A 21,440-nucleotide genomic window follows, 5' to 3' on the forward strand; every position below is an offset into this window, starting at 1 on the left:
TAACTTTACTTGTTTGTTTGTATTTTGTTTGTATTGTTTATATGTTGTCCTTGTATATATGTGTTGTGCCCACCGCTAAAGCCCTCGGCTGTTGGTGGGCATGTTACAATATTAAATAAATAAATAAATAAATAAATAAATACCTAAATAAGTTGTAATTTCCGCATAAATATTAGATTTCTACTTTAAAATACATTGTTTTATACGGTAAAGATACCTACACAATGCGCTCGGCATCTAATAGCGGGACCAAAAACATCATTCGACGTTTAAGCGAGAAGTTTTTTTATCCCAATTTTGACGGCCAAAAATATAGGTGCGACGATTACGCTAGTGCGACGATTATGCGATAAAAGAGGATAATCAGGAGGCCATTCAGATTGAAATTTATATTGAAATAATGGACCACATTAATCGCCATGGAGAGTAATTGCAACCAAGTAGACGGGAAGAATGAAATGAAGAATGAAACGAAAAACTCACAAGAGAAATGGGAGGATGCCATGATGATCAAAATTGATGAAGTGAAGATAAGCCAAGAGGAGAATAGCAAAGAAGAGAAGAACAGCCAGGTAAAGAAGAGCATAGAAGTGATGAAGATGGGTTACAAAGTGGTGAAGTTTAAACAAGACGAGATGAAGACAGACCAAGGAGAGTCAAAGACAGACAAAAGAGAGATGAAATAATGCCAAGAAATTATGAACATGTCAAAAAACAATGGGGAGATGCAAAGAAGAGATGAGGAACCAAGAAGAGAGGATAAAGAGCTGGGAAGAAATGCTGTGTGAACAAGTAGCTGTGAGAGAAGGAATAAAGAGAAAAAGGGAAGAAATGGGAGTTAATGAGCGATACTCTCGAGAGTATCGGGCCCGTCTAAGGCAACGGCCGGCCCGGCTCGGGCAGTTGGCTGAACGACGTGTTGTCACCGGGTGCCGAGGGAGACTATATCTGCTGCGAGAGAGGGGTGTTTGTTGAGGCTGTACAGCCCGCAGTGGAGGAAAGGCTAGCGGCCTAAACTTAGAGTAGCATGGGGACACCCAGATGATTTATTTTAAGATACTGTGTATGAAATACAGTGGTAATTAATTTAGAAGAATAATAATAAAAAAACATAAAAAAATTCATTTTTAGTTAACCACTTAGCGAGATTCTACCCCTAAGGGGTGTAAAAGGCGTAAGGTAGGTTTCAAGAAAAAAGTGCATACTTCCAAATCTACTACATATATTTAACGGCTATAAATTAAGAATCAACAACAAGCATGTAGAGTGATGAATTTTTTCTTCTTATTTTTTTCTTTCAGTATTTAAATTTAAGTGGATGAAAAGGTTTTTAAGTTTTAGTTTTATCATAAAAAAATCATATCTCAATTGCAAATCAAGCTGTCTGTAAAAAAAACTGAGCATGAATAACTTAAATAATTAATTACTTAGGTTTAATTTACCATTTTTGGAAATTCTATCCTAAAGGCAATAAAATTGGGATTCAATAGTTATGGTAGTCATAAATAATCTATTTAAGCAAGTTAAACTGGAAGTAAGAACCTGAGGAATAATAATTTACATCATATGTTTTAATAGCATGGTTTTTACCATTACCATTTTTCTGTATTCAAATGCAAAAAGAGTGAAAAGGTGGTCAGTTTAACTACTTGCTGAAATTGTACTTCATTTAAGATATTAGCAATGATTAATAAACATACATTTAACTACCTTTTCTTATTCAATGTTCTCCGAAGTATCACATATTAAATTATAACAGGGTAAATATTATTTTTAAAAATAAAGTAAAAAAATATTTTATCTACAAAATTTGTTCACCACACAGCTATTACTGTCATATCACAGTAAAATATGAAGCATTTCAAAAAATAAAGATACAATGCTACATACTGAAAAATCGTTTTAATTGTTAAAATGTCCATTACAAATTATTTGCACTTTCTTAATTTTGACATAGTTGCCGCCATTGTCCAAGCATTTGTCAAGTCTACGCACAAGCTTTTGTATGCTACAGTCAATGAAGTTTTCAACTAGAGTTTTGATCTTATTATCTTCATGGAAGATTTTTCTGCAGAGGTTTATTCAGGTTAAGGAATAAAAAGGAATTCACTGGAGCGCAGTTTTGCTGTCTGCTCTGGAACCTGATGGCTTCCACCCATCACCAGGTGATGGACAGGTCATTCGCGCTTTGATTTAACTTTTAATTTTAATTCAATATAAATGTAAGTTGTTTAAAATATTTTGGATTTTATATCTGTTGTATAAAAATGAAATGAGTTTGGTTTTATTTGTTTAACAGACATTGCTATATTTACTAAATATGTAGTCCTCAGTTTTAACATTGGCATCCAGGTGGGAAAAGATGAGAGGGGTGAAAATTTTGGAATTTATTTAAAGTAATACTAAGCATAGCTAAAAATCAACAAATACATTTAAAAAGAAATTTGATACATTTACTCTACACTGCAAAGAAATATGTGATTGTTTTAAAAATCTTAAAATAATTTTGAAGGTGAAAAATGGCACATCACAGAAACCTTATTCTTATTATTTAAATTCTGTATTATTACTTGTCTTCGTGTAGTTTTTGTTAATGTAAATAAATTATTGTATATCATAGTTTAGGGAATTGTAAAAGTTCCCAGTTATGCTTATTTATTTTCATATATTATTCACCCTTTTGCACATTACAGAAATTGATGAATACTTGGTAACATTGCAGGATATTATTTTCAGTGACACTAATGTGTGATAGTTAATATTGCTATATTATGTAGGTAATAATGTGAAATTATTTAATTATTTTAAGGATAGCCATAGCGTAAATAAATGAAAGCGTCAAAGATGGCATATTATTTATTAAAACGAATTAGGCACGTGTTTTACTTTTTTTTTAATTGACTACCTCGTGAAAAGAAAATGAGGTGTGATTTCATCAAGGTAAAATTATTAATCCTCAAACACACAAATCCTTATCCTTATCCTTATCCTTACTAATATTATAAATGCGAAAGTAACTCTGTCTGTCTGTCTGTCTGTCTGTCTGTCTGTCTGTCTGTCTGTCTGTTTGTTTGTTAGTTACCTTTTCCCGGCTGAACGGCTGAACGGATCGTAATGAAATTTGGCAAGGAGATAGATTATATCCTGGGGATGGACATAGGCTATCTTTTGTCTAAAAAAATTAATTTTAAACGGGTTAAAAAAAATTTATCTTAATTTTATGTAATGTGTGTCATAGATATACAAACTGTTAGTGTTATTCCTCTATGTCTGCCGAGCAATAGCTTTCAAGCCATTACGTTATGTTTTGCTATTGTAAGGAACTAAGTAGAGAGTAAGAAAAAAAAAGCTCTTGACAGTTTGTAGTGTCGCCATATTTGTTTCAATTTTCAATACGGTTTTTGTATATTACAATTTAAATTGCAGAAAAAAATCATGTTTCATAGACACATAAATAGTGAGTGTGTCATTTCTCTATGTCCACGAGGTCTCGCCGCGTTATTTTCTCCTTGGGGCGAACCCGTCCACTTAATTAAATAAACAGCTTTTATCGTTGATTGATTTCATGATTTATTTCATGAAAATCTGCTCTCATAAAAAGGTTAGTTTTATAGACATTCAATAGGTCTCTCTCTCTCTCTCTCTCTCTCTCTCTCTCTCTCTCTGATAATCAATCTATGAATCGTTACAAATTTATTTCCTTTATTTTTTTAGTTTGATTTGATACAATATGATTTCATATTTCACTAAAAATCAATTTCTACCCCTTCCTATTTTCATTTCCACATTACGAAGTTTCACTTCTTCCACGCAGAGGGACTCCACGCAATACTTTTGCATGCAATTAAAAACTATTTAATGATGCCAAAGAAGTATAACTTCTCACACGCACCCATTTTTTTAAATTTAATTTCTTCTATATATATTTTTTTTCCCTACCTAGGGCACTCATAATTCTTTTAAATTTCACGTGTATGTTTTCAATGTCATTCGAGTTGTACAATTTTTATTTGTCATATTGGTCATTTTTTATACTTTGTTTCATTTTGGAAACATACGTATTTTAGGTATTATGACAAATAAAAAAAATTAGTTTCACTAACATTCTTAGGTTTTTATTGTGTGGATAGTTTCAAGTTTAATATTATGTAGGTACATAAATTCTTAAACTTATAAATTTCTTCGAAATTTATTCATAGGTTGGTAGGGCCTACTAATATTTTCTATTTGTCAATATTGTTATTTTTTTACAGTACATATTTATTTGCAAGGAGTTTGGTTTAGTGTTTATAATTTATCTGCTGAGCGTCAAGAGTCTTAGGGCTGCTGAGACCGATGTCCATAAATATTTATCAATTATGTAATATATTGTTGAAAAGTTTGAATTTTACTATTTCAGGAGAGCTGATTTTTTTTATTAATTAGAATTGTTACGTGTAATTGCCATCTTCCTTTATTTCTATATTAAACATTATGTTTGGTTGAGTGTGAGATAATTTTATTTATGTATGTTTTGATTTCATTTAATTTCTTATATATATATTCTTACCTACCTACTTATATTAAATTTCAGGCGGATGTTAACATTGTCATTCCAGTTGTATAATTTTTTTGTCAAATTAGTTGTTTTTTAAACTTTTTGTTTCATTTTGGACTATGTTTTTTTTATACTTAATTCAAAGATTTGTGGTGTGTACAGGGAGTGATCTCTCTATTAATTTCTATACTCCTTTGGATAAGCGGAATATTGCCACCATTTTTTTACATATAAAGAAACCTACAAATGTTTTAAACATTATGACAAATAAATATAGTTTCACAAATATCCTTAGTTTTTTTTGGTGTGTATAGTTTGAAGTAGTGGTGCACCGATGCGGATACCGATGAATCGTAATCGGCGATAATGGGTACTTACCGATTAATCGTAATCGGCGATTATCTTAACGATTACTTTGCCGATTATTTACGTCCCGGCGTAATTAAGTAGGTTTTTACCGTGTAATATTTCGTTACACATTTTAAGACGAAATATGGTAATATTTGTATATATTACAAAATTCATCTAACTCCGTCATATCAAGATTACAGATATTTCGTTAAGTTTAATTAATCTCATTGCCTCTAACAATAAAAAATACATTTTTTCTACACGTTTATTTACGTTTCGTCTTTTGTTCTGTCTTTTGTTTAGTGGCCTTGTTCATTACCTATAGCCAGAGACGTACAATAGATGTCACGCAATCAAAATACCACAAACAGTTGCAGTGGATTCTATGACAATCGATCTTTTTGAGTCGTAGTAGCGGTTAAAAATCGTGGTCCCGATACCTTCTTGAGTTTATCACTACATTTTACCAACTCGTTATGTGCGTCTTTGGTAACATTATCCGTTGTTGTGTTATTTGTATGTGACGTGAAAAGTGAAAAAGTATTTATAATTTTATATATTCAGTCAACATAAATAAAATCACATGTGCTAGAATTAGTTTTTAGTCATTTTTATATAATTGTAGTGAGATGGCGAGTAGGGAGGAAAAAAAAATGAAGTGTGGAAACATTTTTCTATAAACTCAAGTGAACAAAATAAAGCAGCATGTTTACATTATTAAACGGTAATTTCTTGATGCAACCTTATGTGATAGTCGATAATAATGCTAGTTTTCCGCAACAAAAACTTACCCATTGTAAATTACAATTATTAGACTGTAGTTCAAGTTGATTACAATTATTAGACTGTAGTTCAAGTTGTTTACAATAACAAATATTTAAATAGAAGTTAATTTAATTTACACTTTGCAATGACTTAATAGTGTATTTTATATATTTTTATACTGTTATTATAACTGTATTCTCAATTTTACCTAATCTTGTTATTAAATTCACATGGGAATAAAAATTTTTGTGTGCATTATTACACTTAAAAAAAATTTCTTCATTATAATCGGTAACTGAATCGGTATCTGCCAATTATTGCTCTCATAATCGGTAATTGAATCGGTAATCGGTAAAGTCATATCGGTGCACCACTAGTTTGAAGTTTAATATTATGTATGTACGTAAATTCTTAAACATACAGTTATTTATTAATTTATTTAGATAATTATTCATAGGTAGGTAATAAGCTTTCTATTTGTCAATATTGTTATTATGGTAGATAGGAGTACATTAAATGCCTACATTCTTATATTCCTTTATATCTCTTTCGATTTGGAGTGTTTCCGAGCCATTCGGGGTCCTCAACATAACCCCCTCCCCCCCCCCCAAGTGGTTAAAGCCCCAAAATTTCGAAAGTTTAAAAAAAAATAAAAAAAATCTATCTCTTTCGATTTTAAGTGTTATCGAGCCATTCAGGGTCCTCAAACCTCCCGCCCCCCTCTGGGAACAAAGCCCCAAAATTTCGACAATTTCAGGAATTTCAAATATCTATTCTTTCGAGATGGAGTGTTCCAAACCATTCGAGGTCCTCAACATCCACTTTCCGCAAAAGTGAAAGTCACAAAATTTCGAAATATGTGAATATATATATAATTGGATGTTGGCATGTATGACGTCGATAAACTCTTACACCGTTTGACCGATCGCCATGAAAGTTGGCACATCGAAGTGTTTTTATCATGGAGAATGTTTTTATGCTAACCATTTTTTTTTGTAACTCGCCGCTAGATGGCGCTGTAGCACATCAACTTCTAAACCTTTCAACCGATCGCCATGGGTAAACAGAAAACCATAGGTCACAGATACACAAACAGTAATTATGTGTCATTTATTAATGTCCACCACACTGGACATATCGCTATCCATTTTGCTGTAACTCGCGGACAATATATCACCCGGTGTTCAGCCCGGGCAAAGCCGGGTACTGCAGCTAGTATGGCTATAAAAACAGATACTTAATCTTTACTAAATATTAAAAAGGCTTACCCATAACCACTTAAAAAAATCATTCTTAAATGGTTATGTTTTGAATTAAATCAATACTAATATTATAAAGCTGAAGAGTTTGTTTGTTTGAACGTTCTAATCTCAGGAACCACTGGTCCGATTTGAAAAATTCTTTCAGTGTTGGATAGTACATTTATTGTGGAAGGCTATAGTCTGTATTATATTATCAATAACATTAGGGATCCTTACTAAAAGTCCAATTTAGAATAAAATGCGTTGGAGGGGGTTAGATACAACATGCAGTACACGTACGAAGTGTGTGTTAAAAATGCCGCAGGCACATAGAAGTTTATTTCCTATTGCCTATTAACATTGTTGCCACGCACTAGATGCCGTATCATTCTTAATTTTCCCATACAAGTAAAAAACATCCGTGTGATATTAACAACGAAGCAATCAGTAAGAGTTCAATTTAATATTTAAATACTTTTTATCACTTTAAATCGCAAACCTAAACTATTGTTTTTTTTTCCTCTCTCTGTGTGTAATTTGTTTTTTTATTGCCCTTTTTTTCAAGTATATATATTTTACAGACTTGAAACTTCACAGTAATGTTCCTTATGTTACGCAGGATGACATTTTCCGAAAATTAGATCCCATCGGTGGTTAAAACCAGGCAACAGTGGGTACTTTGTCTGCATGAGAACAGGATTTTGCATTGTTCATGCCTTCTGCATCTCCATGGCAACGGGCATCGCGCGGCAGTGGCGTACCCACAAGGAGGGGCATGTATAATGAGCGGCGCAAGAGTGATCTGCCTGTAGACTGCCGTAGCGAAGTACGGGTACATCAGTTGTACGTTGCGTGCACGAGCCGGGAAACCTTCGGTGCTATTCATTTTCTCTCCGGTACATTATACAGCATTGTAATAAATTTTCACTGAATTTTTTTTATTTTCCATTACTGTAAATGGGAGATGTGGCTTTTTTTTTTTCCATTAGTATAGTCGTGCGAAGCTGGGTCGGGCAGCTAGTTGTTTATATGCCTGACAATTTATTGTGTCAATTTCTTTATTAAAAATTTTCAAAATAATAATGTACTTTTCTTACAATGGTAAAATATCAGTAATACTGTGAAATTGCACGTGCAAAGCTGCAGATTCTTAGGTAGTTTTGCATATGCAGCTTAACAAACCTTCATAAAGCTTGGTGTGGATCGCTTACATAAACAAAATAATTAAAAAAAAAATTGTCTTTCATAATGTACCATCAGTATGGTACAAAGAAATCTAAGAGGACATTTACATATTTAAGAAATTAAAAAGCTCAGCAATGAGGTATGTCTACAGTTTTTAATGCCCAAATGATATGGTGGTCTGAAGAACATTCAAGTGTTCAAATTTGAATTAAATTTTTCCAATAAATCTATCTCCTTGTTTAACTATCTTGACAATTATTAATACCAGCTGACTAAAATTATTTATTAAATTATAAATTGACATGCTTGTAGCAATAACCTTAGAGCAGATAAATAAATATTTTATAGAAAATAAGGTGAGTTTCCATTTAGATTTTTGTTTTGAATTAAACATAGAGATACTTCTTTCGAGAGAGTCCATTCACGTCGGTTCGAAGGAGCAGGTTTACTTAAGTGACACTTGTGTTATGACTTGTCTGCCCCATATGGGCTGCATGTGGGGGGAGGACAGGCGTCGCCACAAAGCTCCAGGCAACAGCAGTTTGGGGAAGTCCTTGCGGGAGGTACTTGAACCCACTATGCAGAGACTAACAAGAGTCAAAATGACGTGAGAACACTATTAAAAGGTACGCACATGGCCGGTGGTTTGCACTACCGCCGGTGAGGAGGAAGCTGACTACAGCATAGAGAGCTTGATGCAGAAATCCAGGAAGACAGACACACACCAGAGGAGAAACACTATGACACTACATTATCAAGAAATGAGGGTAATTTATTCCCAATTTATGTTGATTACGTGTAGTGATCAATTGCAAATACAAGTCTGGCTGTAGAAAACGGCATTGTAAAGTAAACAGCGATGCATGCATGCATGCTGACACATTACTGGTAACGAGGGGTGGGAAAACACACATAGTTGAAGGTTCACGCAGGGGTGGAAGAAAATAAGAGGGGTAGGTAGTAGTTGGACAAAAGGCCTGAAGATAGCACCTACAAAATAAAATAGAAACATAGGGCTGCCAAATGACTTCACAGAGTGTACAGGTATGGGCTGCAGAGCGTACATCCAGGGAAAAAAAGGAGGGGTGGTGATTTGTACTTAGATTGACCAACAGGTGTCGTGGCACAGCAAAGCCATAGAAGAGAATCAGATCAGAGGGGGCTGCATGGGGCTGCAAATTTTGCTACGACATTTCAAGGAGTAGCAATAGCTGGCATCAGGCCATGTCGCTGGTGTTTTACACGAGTGTGCCAAGAAACGACGGCTTAGGGCATGGGGGTGTGTCTGAGGGAAATGCCTGCACGGGGAACGTGATGCCATATTTGCAGCTAGTCAGAGAAGCCCGGCTTGGAATGTGTCTAGAGGCACAACGCCTGCAAGAGGAAATGATGCCATACATGCAGCTAGGCAGAGTATATCTGAAAAACAGCTTATATAGCGTTGGATAAGCGTGGCATGCCGTGAAACTAGTGCTAAACGATCTTAAGTTGAAAGGACCACACCAAATTCAATAATCAATAAGTTTTAAATTTGGAACCCAGTAAAACCATAACTTGATGTTCTTTACAATGTATGTAGTACTTAATAAAAAAAAAATTAATTGTGCCAAGAAAACTTATTTGTAGCACAGTATGTTCAAATGAATAATGTTAGACGCAATCTTTCATGACAGTTTATTACTTTAATATTAATGTTGGACCGATGCTATTGCATTGCTGAACAAGCAGAAAAGGCTATTAGAGACCAACAATGGTGCCAATTCAACTTACATCATCGAGTCATAAAACCCATGACAAGATGGTATTGTTGGTGTGTGATTGCAGTCGGACAACTTGGTGGCTCGCAAGTACACTTGGAGAATAGATCTGGGGCGGACAGAGCCGTACTGGCCCGGCTGGTTCCGAGGCCTGTCGTCGCGGTTCCTCGGCTGCTGCGTGCCCAAGATGCTGCTGCTGGCGGGCGTGGACCGGCTGGACCGCGACCTCACCGTCGGCCAGATGCAAGGTTATTTGGGTCATTTACCAGTCTTGATCGGAGCCATTTTGTGATTTATCACTTTTCTCTTTGCGTGAGCTGTATGAGCGGTACCAGAATTCACCGATCTGAAACGTACGAAATTCCCAAATCTTCTTGATAAAAGGCCGTAATTTATATCTGCGAGAATTGAGAATGTTAGAAATCTTCGTGTATCTCTTTTTCAATGTAAATATTGTAATGGAACTGTGCAACCAAAATTAAAATTTGTCAAGATTTTCAGGTACATTAAGGGCGGAATTCATAGTGGTGACATAAGCAATACTTGAAAAAAGTACTGCTCATATGCATGCTTAAGTGTGGCATTAAATTCATAGCGAACAAAAAGAGCACTGCTTATTAGGACTACTTCAAGTAATACTTCACGAAGCACTGCGTCAAATAAGTACTGCTCAATAGAATTCACAGTCATGAAATAAGTTTGCCTTTTTTCGCAAGTATTCGTAATCAAATAAGCCATGCTTATTCATTGATATAAGTAATACTTCATGAAGTCGGCTATCTAGGTGACTCAAGTACTGGTACGGATTTGTTTGTTGTAAGAAATAGGTTATGTAAAGTATTAATTCCCGTTAATTTTTCCATATATTTAATTAAAATTGAGAGAGTAAACAAATTCAATTAGGGGAAAAGAAACGAAACAAATTGTTGCCGCTTAGTTTTGTAAACAATACAGGCTACGTACATAACCTCTTCTGCAGCTAGCGTGTTGTTTCGCTACCACGTGGTTAACTTCACCCGCTTATAGATCACAGACACAAGACCGCCAACACAATTTAAGAACACAAACATTCAAAACATATTTATGTAGTTGTAAATTTGTTTTTAATACATGTTCATATTTATATTATTCAAGTTCACTATCAAATAAATTATAAATATCATCTTACGTATTAACTTCATTATTTTAATCACATATATGGTTTGAAAAGTGAGCATTTTTATTTTCAAACAGGTAAACTATGTATTTACAGCAGTATATTTGCTTGCGTTACGTTGACACAAAATTCGTCCTTTACTTTTTGAGATACTTCATCAAGTACAGCATGGCCAATATAAGTAGTGCTTGTTCAAGTATTACTTTGTCAAGAATAGGTTTATGAATTCATTGCTGGAATAAGTACTACTTGAAGAATAAGCACTACTTTATAAAGTATTACTTATTCACCAAACAAGCCTTCGACTATGAATCCAGCCCTTAAAAGTTTTTTAATGCAGGACGTTAGGCACCGCTTTAATTCAGTTAGTGATTTTGTTGTATTACTAAACATGTACAGTAGAACCTCGATGATACATTCCCGTTTCATACATTTTCCCGTGTCATACGCCGATTAATTTTGGTCCCGCCGAAAGTACTATATTTACAATGGTTTACTTTCCCGGAACATACACTTAAAAAACCGTTAATTTCCCGTTTCATACGTTTTTACAAAGCGGAAAAGCCCTAAAATTCTCAATTTTTTTTTGTTATATTCCTCCTGATAAACTACGTTTTAATGCTTTTATTTTGAAAAACGTTCATTGTTTACCTTTGCAAAAGTAAGAAAATAACTTTATCACACCATAGATATGGGTAGTATCAGGAAGACTGTGCACTTCGCTAGTAGCATCTATGGCCAGCACCGAGCGAGACTAGTGGCGCAAACTAGCAATGATGAAAATGGTGCACGTGCTTTACCAATGCACGGATCTCATATTTTGTGCATTCAGTAATCTTTGAACTGAATATACCCGTTTGTTATTGTTTTCTTACGAACGGATTGTTTTGTAATTTACGTTTCTCAAGTTAAAATTTTATTGAAAATTGTTCTGTTGCATAAAGTTGTTTGTAAAATGAAACAAACAAGCAAAAATATCTGATTTTCTATTTGCAATAGCCTAATTTTTTAAATTTCTAATTTAGGCTTGGTGACTTTTCCCCCCTTCCAAGAAAGGACTTCATAACATTTTGTAAGGCCACTGTTTCTCATGTCAGCTTTACTTGATTATGGACTGTATTTTACATTTCTGGTGGTTTTATTATATGTATATATAATGAATTCATATCTTTCATTATGCAATTATTTACACATTATGTATTTAAGTTTAATCTGACATTGTGCTGGTATGCTAGATTGAAAAAAAAAAATATTATTGCCATTCCCTTTTCATACACTTTCCCGCATCATACACCATTTTTGTGCCCTCCGTTGAAAAGTGTATGACAGGGGTTCTACTGTATATAGTTTCAATGAAAATTTTTAGTATTGTGATTGTGAAGCAGTTAATTGTAGATATGTAAGCTGATTTGGTAGTAATACAGAAATTTTCAGATAAATAAATACTTTAGAAGGATATGTGCAATATCACCAATTGCCAAAGAAAATGTAAACATTGAGTGGTACTTTTAGCTAGCGGTCAGAGCAAAATCCTTTTATTTTATTTATAGGGTGTGAGAAATTAAAGAATTTTTTTGTGAAGACTATAATTTATTTCCGTATGTCTAGCCATCGAAACCATCGATGGGTGCACTGATAGTCCACGTTCAGGACAGGAACAGCAACGCCCTTGTTTCAGGTCTGTCTGTCTTTTTGGTGGGTGCATTATAATCCAGGTCCAGAACATAGCCAGACATGTCCTTCTCTCGGTTCTATCTGTCCATCACAAATAGTCCAGGTCATTGACAAGGACAACACACATTTTCCTCGGATTTATCTGTCTTTTTGGTTATTGCTGTTGAAGTGTGCTGGGAGGTACTTGCGCCCAGTATGATCCAAACCCTGGCATAAAGCAAGAAACACAAAACAGTAACCTTGTTTTTGTACTGAAAAGTAAGATTTTTGGGCACAGATACTTCAGTCCTTAGTTTAATTTGTAATTTTTGAGTGTTAATTTAAATTTATTCTTCTCATTGTACATGCTTATTTAAACTTTTCCCCACTGGTCCCCCCATGGCTTTACCAGCACCAGAACAAATATTTTAGTAACCCTTTGTGGGGCCAGTGTACGAAGACCCCCGGAAATTACTGCCGCCTCCACGACCCCAAGTGCTTCACTTAGCTGCATCTGAGTGCACCTTCTTTCTCAGAGTTCGCCTAAGGTGAGCAAATTCGGTCATGCTTCGGATTCAGGTTCCCTGCCGTCCCAGCACGCCAACAGTCAAGTGAGCCCAATTCCCACCGTGACTGCAGTTTCCACCCACAATGACTTTTATAGGAAATGTAGTCTCGGTGGTCGAGGGAATTATTTCCTAAGAGAAACTAAAGTTTCTACTTTTAGTTCTTTGAGTGTTAAAATTTAGTGCAGTGGTGTGCCGTTTATTTACTCTTGGTTCGGTTTGCTAAACCTCACCAAGGCAAAACACGACGGAAGACTCCGGGACCTTAGGTTCAATGGCACTGCTTTGTGTGTAGAGGTATGCAAGAACAGAGAAAATGCCGACTGACTCATCACTTGGCTCTTACAACAAACAGAATACCACAAATATTTATTAAATTAAATTACAAAAAAAGGAACTGATTTTACAAGAAATAATAATCTTAAATTTCGGTTCAGGCCATTTTATTCTTATTTAAATTCTTTTTTCTTTTTTAAATAAAATAATATTATCATGATGCACATACTTATGTTACAAAGATAATGAGTATGCAATGTTTCAACACAATAAATTATTAAACTTACAAGCTTGGGGCCCCGTACTATAAAAAAAAATATATTAAGACAATAAGCACATGGCTGGTTACACCAGTGGCAAATACACAAGAATACAAAAAATTTTGAGGTTAATAACTAAAAAGATTCATAGTATTATTATTAGTGATGGGTCGAGTCACCTTATTTCAGCATCGAGTCGAGTTCGAGTTAAACAAAGAAATTTATCTTCGAGTCGAGCTCGAGTCGAACTCATAGAAATTTGTCTTCGAGTCGAACTCGAGCCGAACTCATGGAAATTTGTTGAGATGAGTCAAACTTAGCGAGGTTCAAGTGGCAGAATGATGAGCGAAATAAATATAAGTTAAATATTTCTCAATATAATATATGTAATTAAATATGAAAACTTTGAATTATTGAAGGTTTCCCTACAAATTTTGATTTTTGTATTTTTTTTTAATCTTCATACTGACGCTTTAAGTGAAAATGCACATCCAAGTGACGAATCAGACGTGAATTTGATGATGACTGAGTCTTGTATTTTTTTTGCAGCACTTGCATTTAGCTGTCTGATGATCAAATTTTTCAAAAAATTCCCAAATCTCTGCTTTTGATTTCTATTCGTCACTTTTTGACGTCCCAGGCCGTACAATCATATATATTCCACTAATACTAAACCGTTTATGATTAATACGACGCCGGCGACGCAAAGTGTAAACATAAACTTCAGCAGCCTCAATTTTCCGTTCGGCCATGGAAAACTGGTTGGAGATTTCAATTATTGTTGATATCAATTTGCCAAAGTGGCAACATTCCCTGGCTGTATGATGACTTACGTAGGCCATTGGCCCGGAGTTAAAATGGCGGCTATCTAGTGTTTAGTAGTAAATATTATTTACTTACAAAGCTGCCCAAATATTAACGTGGTCTTGTTCATGACTGAATCTAGAGAACATTTTTAAAATTCCGTTATAGTTAAATAAAGGTATTTTGTTGCAGTTATAAATATTAAGTGCATATTGAAGGATGGGATACACTGTTTGCGGTTACACACGATCGAAAATAAATAATCTTCCGACTTCGTTTTCAAAGTTTTCAGTGTTGGATCAGAGGTTTTCCACTAGGTAGGCCTAAATAATACATTTTATTTTAAAGTGCATGATTTCGGATAAGTACCTACCTTCACTATTGGAAATTGTGCAACATTATGGTCGAGCCAAAAACTAAACTTTGACGAGACTCGAGGACACGATCTTATTCAACTCGGTTTTCGAGTCGAGTTTAGTTTCGCCGGCTCGACTCGACTCGCTCGATTTTTCGAGTCTCGACCCATCACTAATTATTATTATTTATTAATGAAGCGACTGAAAGTTCCTTTCACTTGATTTATATTTTACGTTATTGAGCCGATGATGCCGAAAGCAGATTAAACTTCAAGCCGAAACATGCTGAAGCCGAAAGATGAAAAGAAAAACTTTCCTTATATAGAAGGCTGCATCCTGGTGCCAAAAGCGGAGGAGACAAGGCTCACTCCCGTCCCGTACTTATTGGACTACCTCAAGCATGGCCCGGATGTCTCACGCCACTCACAAGGACCGCTAAAAGAATTAACAAAAAATCACCAATATTAAGACATCGGCCAAAAATAAATAACTAACATGATTTCAGGGGAATCATGAAAGAAAACTCATCCCAAAAGGCGGTAGGCGGCAGTCAATTTACTGCATAATCCAGCGGATTAAAACACAAGAAGTTATAGTAGATGATTACATAATGGCTGACCGATTAGGAAGAAGGAGGAGGCAAATAGATCATCTCCTTAAGAAGCTACACCATAGATATTGACACAAGACGTCGAACTTGGTGAGCAAAAAAAGTAAACAATACAGGTTTATTTCCAAAATTATCACTAATACATCTCAAGTAAATGAAAAAGATTAAGGTAATTAAATTTTAGTGTTTAAAACAAATTCTTATTTTGTTTATAAAGTCCTTTAAATTAATGTTCTTATAAATTAATGTCTTTTGTTAAAAAAAATATCACTTCACTTTAGATTAAAAAATAGGTTTCACATTTCTCCCAATTAACATTTAGATAGGTATTATTAAAATACAAAACTTACATAACAAAGAAATTATTTTCAAAATTCACAAAAATGAGCCTACTTGATGTCCAGTTTGCAAAAAAAATTTAAAAAAAAAAAAAAATAACATGACAACAGGTTGAGTACATGCAACATTACAAAGTGCAACGGCACAGTGGTACTTGGTCTGTGGTGCTCGCGAGTGTTTTCTCACCTCGTTATGCGGTGACCTCAAGAGTAACCTCACCAAAAGGGTGAGTGAGACTATGCCTTTATTCTTTCCTTCCCCTTTTGCAACTTTTTAAATTGCCAGTTTTTTTTTTATTTACTTTCTGACCACTGTTGACCGTTTATTTACAGTGGGTTGAAGTTACCTCTTTTATCAGCCCTTTGAGTACTACTTCGAGTTCCTCCTCCAAAATTCTTCTTGTGATAACTGCCAATAAGTGGAACGATCGGCCCCATCCCAGAAGTACGGTAGAGGAGTTATCACATTATTTTATTTTGCCACAGCTAGCGACCAGTGAATGAAGATAAAATGTACTATACCAACTATAGTAATATATGTACATACATTAATTACCCCTGCAAACTTTGTTTCTGGACTCTTAACTCCTTAATATCTAAAATGAAGATTCTGTCTGCATATTCAGTGTATCATTTACTAAATGTACCGTAACCTTTGTGATTACTGCTACATATAATGATTGTATAAGCTTTACATGTTATTCTAATCTCCCGGCCAGGAAACTTCATTGTAACTACTGGTTAAGGTTGTTAGTTTTCAATTTAACTGAACAAAATTATTTTGTCTTACGGTATATTAACTCGGTGGTACTAAAAGTAATTTTGATACAAAAGATATAACATTTTCTTTTATAGTAAATACTCTTTTTAGTAACCGGAAAACTTGGAGTTATTATTTATTTGCTTCACCTTCCGATCCACCAATACATCCAGCCTGTTTGTAGGGATGTACTAAATTGTTTGTGCAATTCTCATGCTCACCTCTGGCAAGATTTAGATAGTGAATGTGGTTTTATACCCAACATGACTTCTAGGCAATTTTCTAGTCCCCAAAAGGGACCAATTATTATGTTATATAGAGAAAGAGCATTGTAACATTGTGGTACAAGGAGGCAAAAAAAGGAGTTTACTTGGTGAAATATGTTTTCGTTAGTAATAATGATGAACCTAGTAAGATTAACAACAACCAACAATTTATTCATATCCCAGACTTTGAAGCGAAGCATATTACCTATATTATCCAATATTTCAGTGCAATTTGCATCAGTGTATGAATTTGCAATGTACTTAGTCAGCCAACATTACGTGACAAGACATGCAAATTTCAATGACCAAAAGACGATGTGCTTAACATGAAGTCAACATACATGTAAGTTTAAATTGTATCAAAACTATAAGGGTATACAGAAGTTAAAATTTATTACATTAATAATAATCAACTTCATAAAGCATTATTCACACAGATGAAATATAGTGCTGCTTGACACTCAGGGAGAAACTCAAGCAAGAAATTACTCTGCTAAAGTTATGTAACATATGTGCCAATTCATAAGGCTTCCAGACCTGACCAAATTACCAGATGAATCCAGCGAGAGGCTCGTAGGATAAACACGGCAGACATTAAAACAGGGGCTTGCAGCCAGACAAGATTAATCAAATAAAAATTTGGATGGTAATGGCAAAACAACAATTTAGACAAAGGGTCAGTACCAGACAATTATAATTAAAGGCGTGGTCACCTCACACCATCACAGAAGACTAGTTGCTATGACTCACCTCGAGTGACACTGGCACCTTGCCGGGACACTTGCCAAAACAATGTACATATAGGGACCTGAGAATATCATGATCGTGATAAACTCCAAAAATAATGTGAATTGTGATGTTTTGACGTTAAAGTATGATTTTCTAGTTTTTCCTGACTTTTTCACGTATTTCTACACGAATAAAATATGTTTACATGTGCTTCTCCCAACACACCGATCATCACATGCTAAGCCGAGAGCTGGAACAGCTTAGTTGAACAACTACACGCTCTCTGTGTCTAAACTGCGTTAATTATGACAGTTTTGAATACTGTTTTTCTTTACGGCTTTTGAAATGTCGGCAGAGGACTGGACGAGCTTAGTTGAGGAACTACACTCTCTACATCTAAGCTGCCTTACTTGTGCCTGTTTTGACCGCTGTTTTTTTTATACTCCCTTTGATGACTGATATAACACTACCAAATATCCTTGAAAAGGGATGTGGCAGAACTGCCAGTTTTAACACAGGCCATGTAAATAACAATTTTATCAATGTTTCCAGTCTTAATGTTTATTGCTCTACATAAAAAATGCCAAAAATGTGGATAATGCAAGGCAACGAGCTGACAAGTTTTAAAGTGACAGTGTTTATGCATTCTGATGCACATGAAATTTTAATTTTTTATTTTGATTGAAAAATTTTAATTTTTACCATCAAAACAAAAGAAATGTCACTGTCTACATAATATTTTTGAAAATAACATCCATTACCCTTTATAGTGGGTTGTTGGAACTTCGTGGTGAAATTTTCTACAGCTAACGTTCACAGTAAGAGGAATATTTCTGTGTATTTCTGATTTTGAAAAAAACTAATCCCATCCTTCATCCAAGGTTAGTTTAAATTTTTGAAATAGACATTTTTTCATGTTCGAATTACTTTCTCTAAAAAATGTTTCCTTGCACGGCATAAAGCCTGGTTAATAATGGTACAGCTTAAATTTAAGTATACATACAACTTTGTAACCATTGTGCTGTAAAATATTTTTCTGTTACAAAATTTATGCATCCAAAATTTTAATATTTTTAGTAACTTTTAATTTATAAATGGTAAAATGTAATAAATCAAAACCAAGTATAGCTTCACATATTTTTTTTATTAAATGGATAACTTTAACCCATTAAGTACCAACAGGCATTTTGATGCCCTCTCTTTTAAAAAATCGCAACTATGTTTGTATCGATTTTAAACTATCTGCCGTGCCTTGTGAGTGAGAAAGGTTGGCACTACAAGTTCTAGCATGTACTCCACCTGCGCTATCTCTGTTTGCCTGTTGGAAACACTTAGTATACAACATGTTTTCCAAGCCAGCACGCACACCACGGAAACGGTAAGTATTGGTTATGTAAATGTAATTATTCTGAAATGTTTGTATTTTAAAATTAAGAGTAGAGTACCAGGAGTGCAAGTAAACTACAATTTTTAATTTTACATCATTGATTTTGTGGCGTACTGAACACAAAGTAGGCATCAAAGTGCCTCTTGGGCCTGAGCTCAGACATGTGCGCTGATACTGATGTAATAACAGTACATCTAAAATAACTCTTTCATTTTGCTATCCAAACAAATAACAAATTTTAAGGACTTATTAATACCTGGTTAATCACTCTTATGCACATGTGGCCAATAAAAGGGAACAAAACATTTCAAGAAATTATATTATTTTTTACCTAATTATTGCAATTTTATTCTAAAGGGAAGGATATTAGTATTATTATAATTATGTTTGGGATAAAAAAAACAAGAATGCGTACTTTTAACTTATATTTTATATACTTTTTTTTTTTTCAGGATGGAGTTACTTTTCCTTGCAGAAGCTCTGGGCTACTTTGAAAACCTTCCTGATGATGACGAATTGTTCATTGGTCATGGGTCTGCTGATGTCACCATTTCCCCCCCGGGGGATGGAGCATCCGATGAAGATTCTGCAGATGAAAGCTGCAACAACCCTGATGTTCTACCACCTAAACAACTGAGCGCCATGGCTGAAATCTACACTGCAGATGACAACGAAACAGAAGATTCACCTATGCAGTCAGATGCCGACGAGCTAAATGACAATTCAGATGAGGACCTGCAGCAAGAAAGAGATGCCACCTGTTCATTTCATGTGGAGTAAGGGAGACTTACCTGCAGCCCCAACAGTGTCAGTTATGCCAAAAATAACTCACTTTGATGCTGCATATCTGACAACAGAAAATCATCCTGTAGATTTTTTTTGCATGTTTTTGACAGATGAAATTGTTGGTGAAATAGTGAAACATTCTGTATTATATGCCACCCAGAATAATAGTCCAAGCTATACTTTGTCCATTGAAGAAATGTATGTTTTCCTTGGCATTCTTTACCTCAGTGGATACGTCCCTCTTCCACGTAAAAAAAATGTTTTGGGAGACTGCAGATTGTGTGCGGAACATCCTTGTTTCGAATGCAATGCGTAGGAATAGATTTGAGGAAATCACAAAGTTCTTACACTTTTGCAACAATGAGAAACTTGATGGTAGGGATAAGCTGGGTAAAATAAGACCCCTACTGGATTTGCTCAATAGAAAATTTATTGCAAATGCCCCCAATTGTAAGAATATTTCTGTTGGTGAGGCTCTGATCCCTTATTTCAGTAGACATGGGTGCAAACAATTTTTGTGTTTGAAACCTGTACGATTTGGCTTCAAGGCTTGGGTTATGGCACAGAGCTCTGGATATTGCATTGCTGCAGACTTATATCAAGGGAAAAATCCCAATAGTACGAGGCCTCGTGACCAAGGCCTTGAACAGTTAGTAGTTCTAACTTTTTGTGACAGTCTGATGATATCGTTCCCGGGGATTCAGTTTTCCTTCTACTTCGACAATTAATTGTTTTACCAGCACTAAGCTCATCTGCTCCTTATCTGAGAAGGGCATGAAGGGAACGGGAACAGCTAGAGTAAACTGAATGGGTAAGTGTCCTATTGCAGAGAAGAAGGTAATGCAGAAACGTGAAAGGGGATTCTATGAAGTTTATACTGAGGAAAATAAGTTGATTTCAGCAGTGGCATGGAAGGACAATAATGTGGTATACACCCTATCTAACGAACACGGAGTGCAGCCAGTTCAGTATGCTAATAGGTACAGCTCCAAGGAAAAGAAAAAAATTGCAAATCACATAGCCAAATGTTATTTACAAGTATAACAAGTTCATGGGAGGGGTCGATTTGCTAGACAATAACATTTCCAATTACTGCATCAGTATCTGTGGAAAAAAAATGGTACATACCAATTGCATTCTGGTTGTTTGACGTGTGCATGACTAATGCATGGAGTCTTGCCAAAAGCAAGGGACTGACACTAGATCAGCTGAGTTTTCGACTGCAATGTGTTCGGGCATTGTTGGGGAAGTATGGGCAGGCAGCACTGTGTCCAGGCCCAATGCGATATGGTGACAGAGCCTCCCAGCCTGTACGAACATCTCATGGTGGTCACATCACTTCCACTGGCAACCGTTGTCGCACATGTGCACATTGTAGAAGAAACAAACAGGGTGTCTACTGACCCTGGAAAACCTGGAAAACCTGGAAATATCAGGGAATTTTGTAATCAGGGAAAAATCAGGGAATTTTTTTAAAAATCAGGGAATTTTTGTTTGGTAGGTTGTAGTTGGCAATACGTTTTTTGTTTATTGATCAGCTTGCATTGACGTGGCATCATGTTTATCCCCTCCCATTTTTATTTTTGAATGGCAAATAATGAACAGTTCCCACGTCCATTTTCTTTTATTTACCATCAGATTCGGAAGAGTCGTCAAA

General features: G+C 35.1%; 1 protein-coding gene across 5 annotated transcripts in view; it reads left to right on the forward strand.

The window, feature by feature from the left end:
- LOC134541651 (protein phosphatase methylesterase 1) overlaps window positions 1–21,440 on the forward strand; it is a 148,538-nt gene that overhangs the window by 97,433 nt on the left and 29,665 nt on the right. For 2 of the 5 annotated variants that reach the window (XM_063385235.1, XM_063385237.1), the window contains exon 7: window positions 9,904–10,084. In XM_063385235.1, the coding sequence (XP_063241305.1) occupies window positions 9,904–10,084 (181 nt within the window). Of the gene's footprint in view, window positions 1–9,903; window positions 15,608–21,440 lie in introns of all 5 variants that reach the window. The other 3 variants (XR_010076673.1, XR_010076671.1, XR_010076672.1) reach the window with 3 other exon arrangements.

This window comes from Bacillus rossius (assembly GCF_032445375.1).
Source record: "Bacillus rossius redtenbacheri isolate Brsri chromosome 4 unlocalized genomic scaffold, Brsri_v3 Brsri_v3_scf4_1, whole genome shotgun sequence".
NCBI lineage: Eukaryota > Metazoa > Arthropoda > Insecta > Phasmatodea > Bacillidae > Bacillus > Bacillus rossius.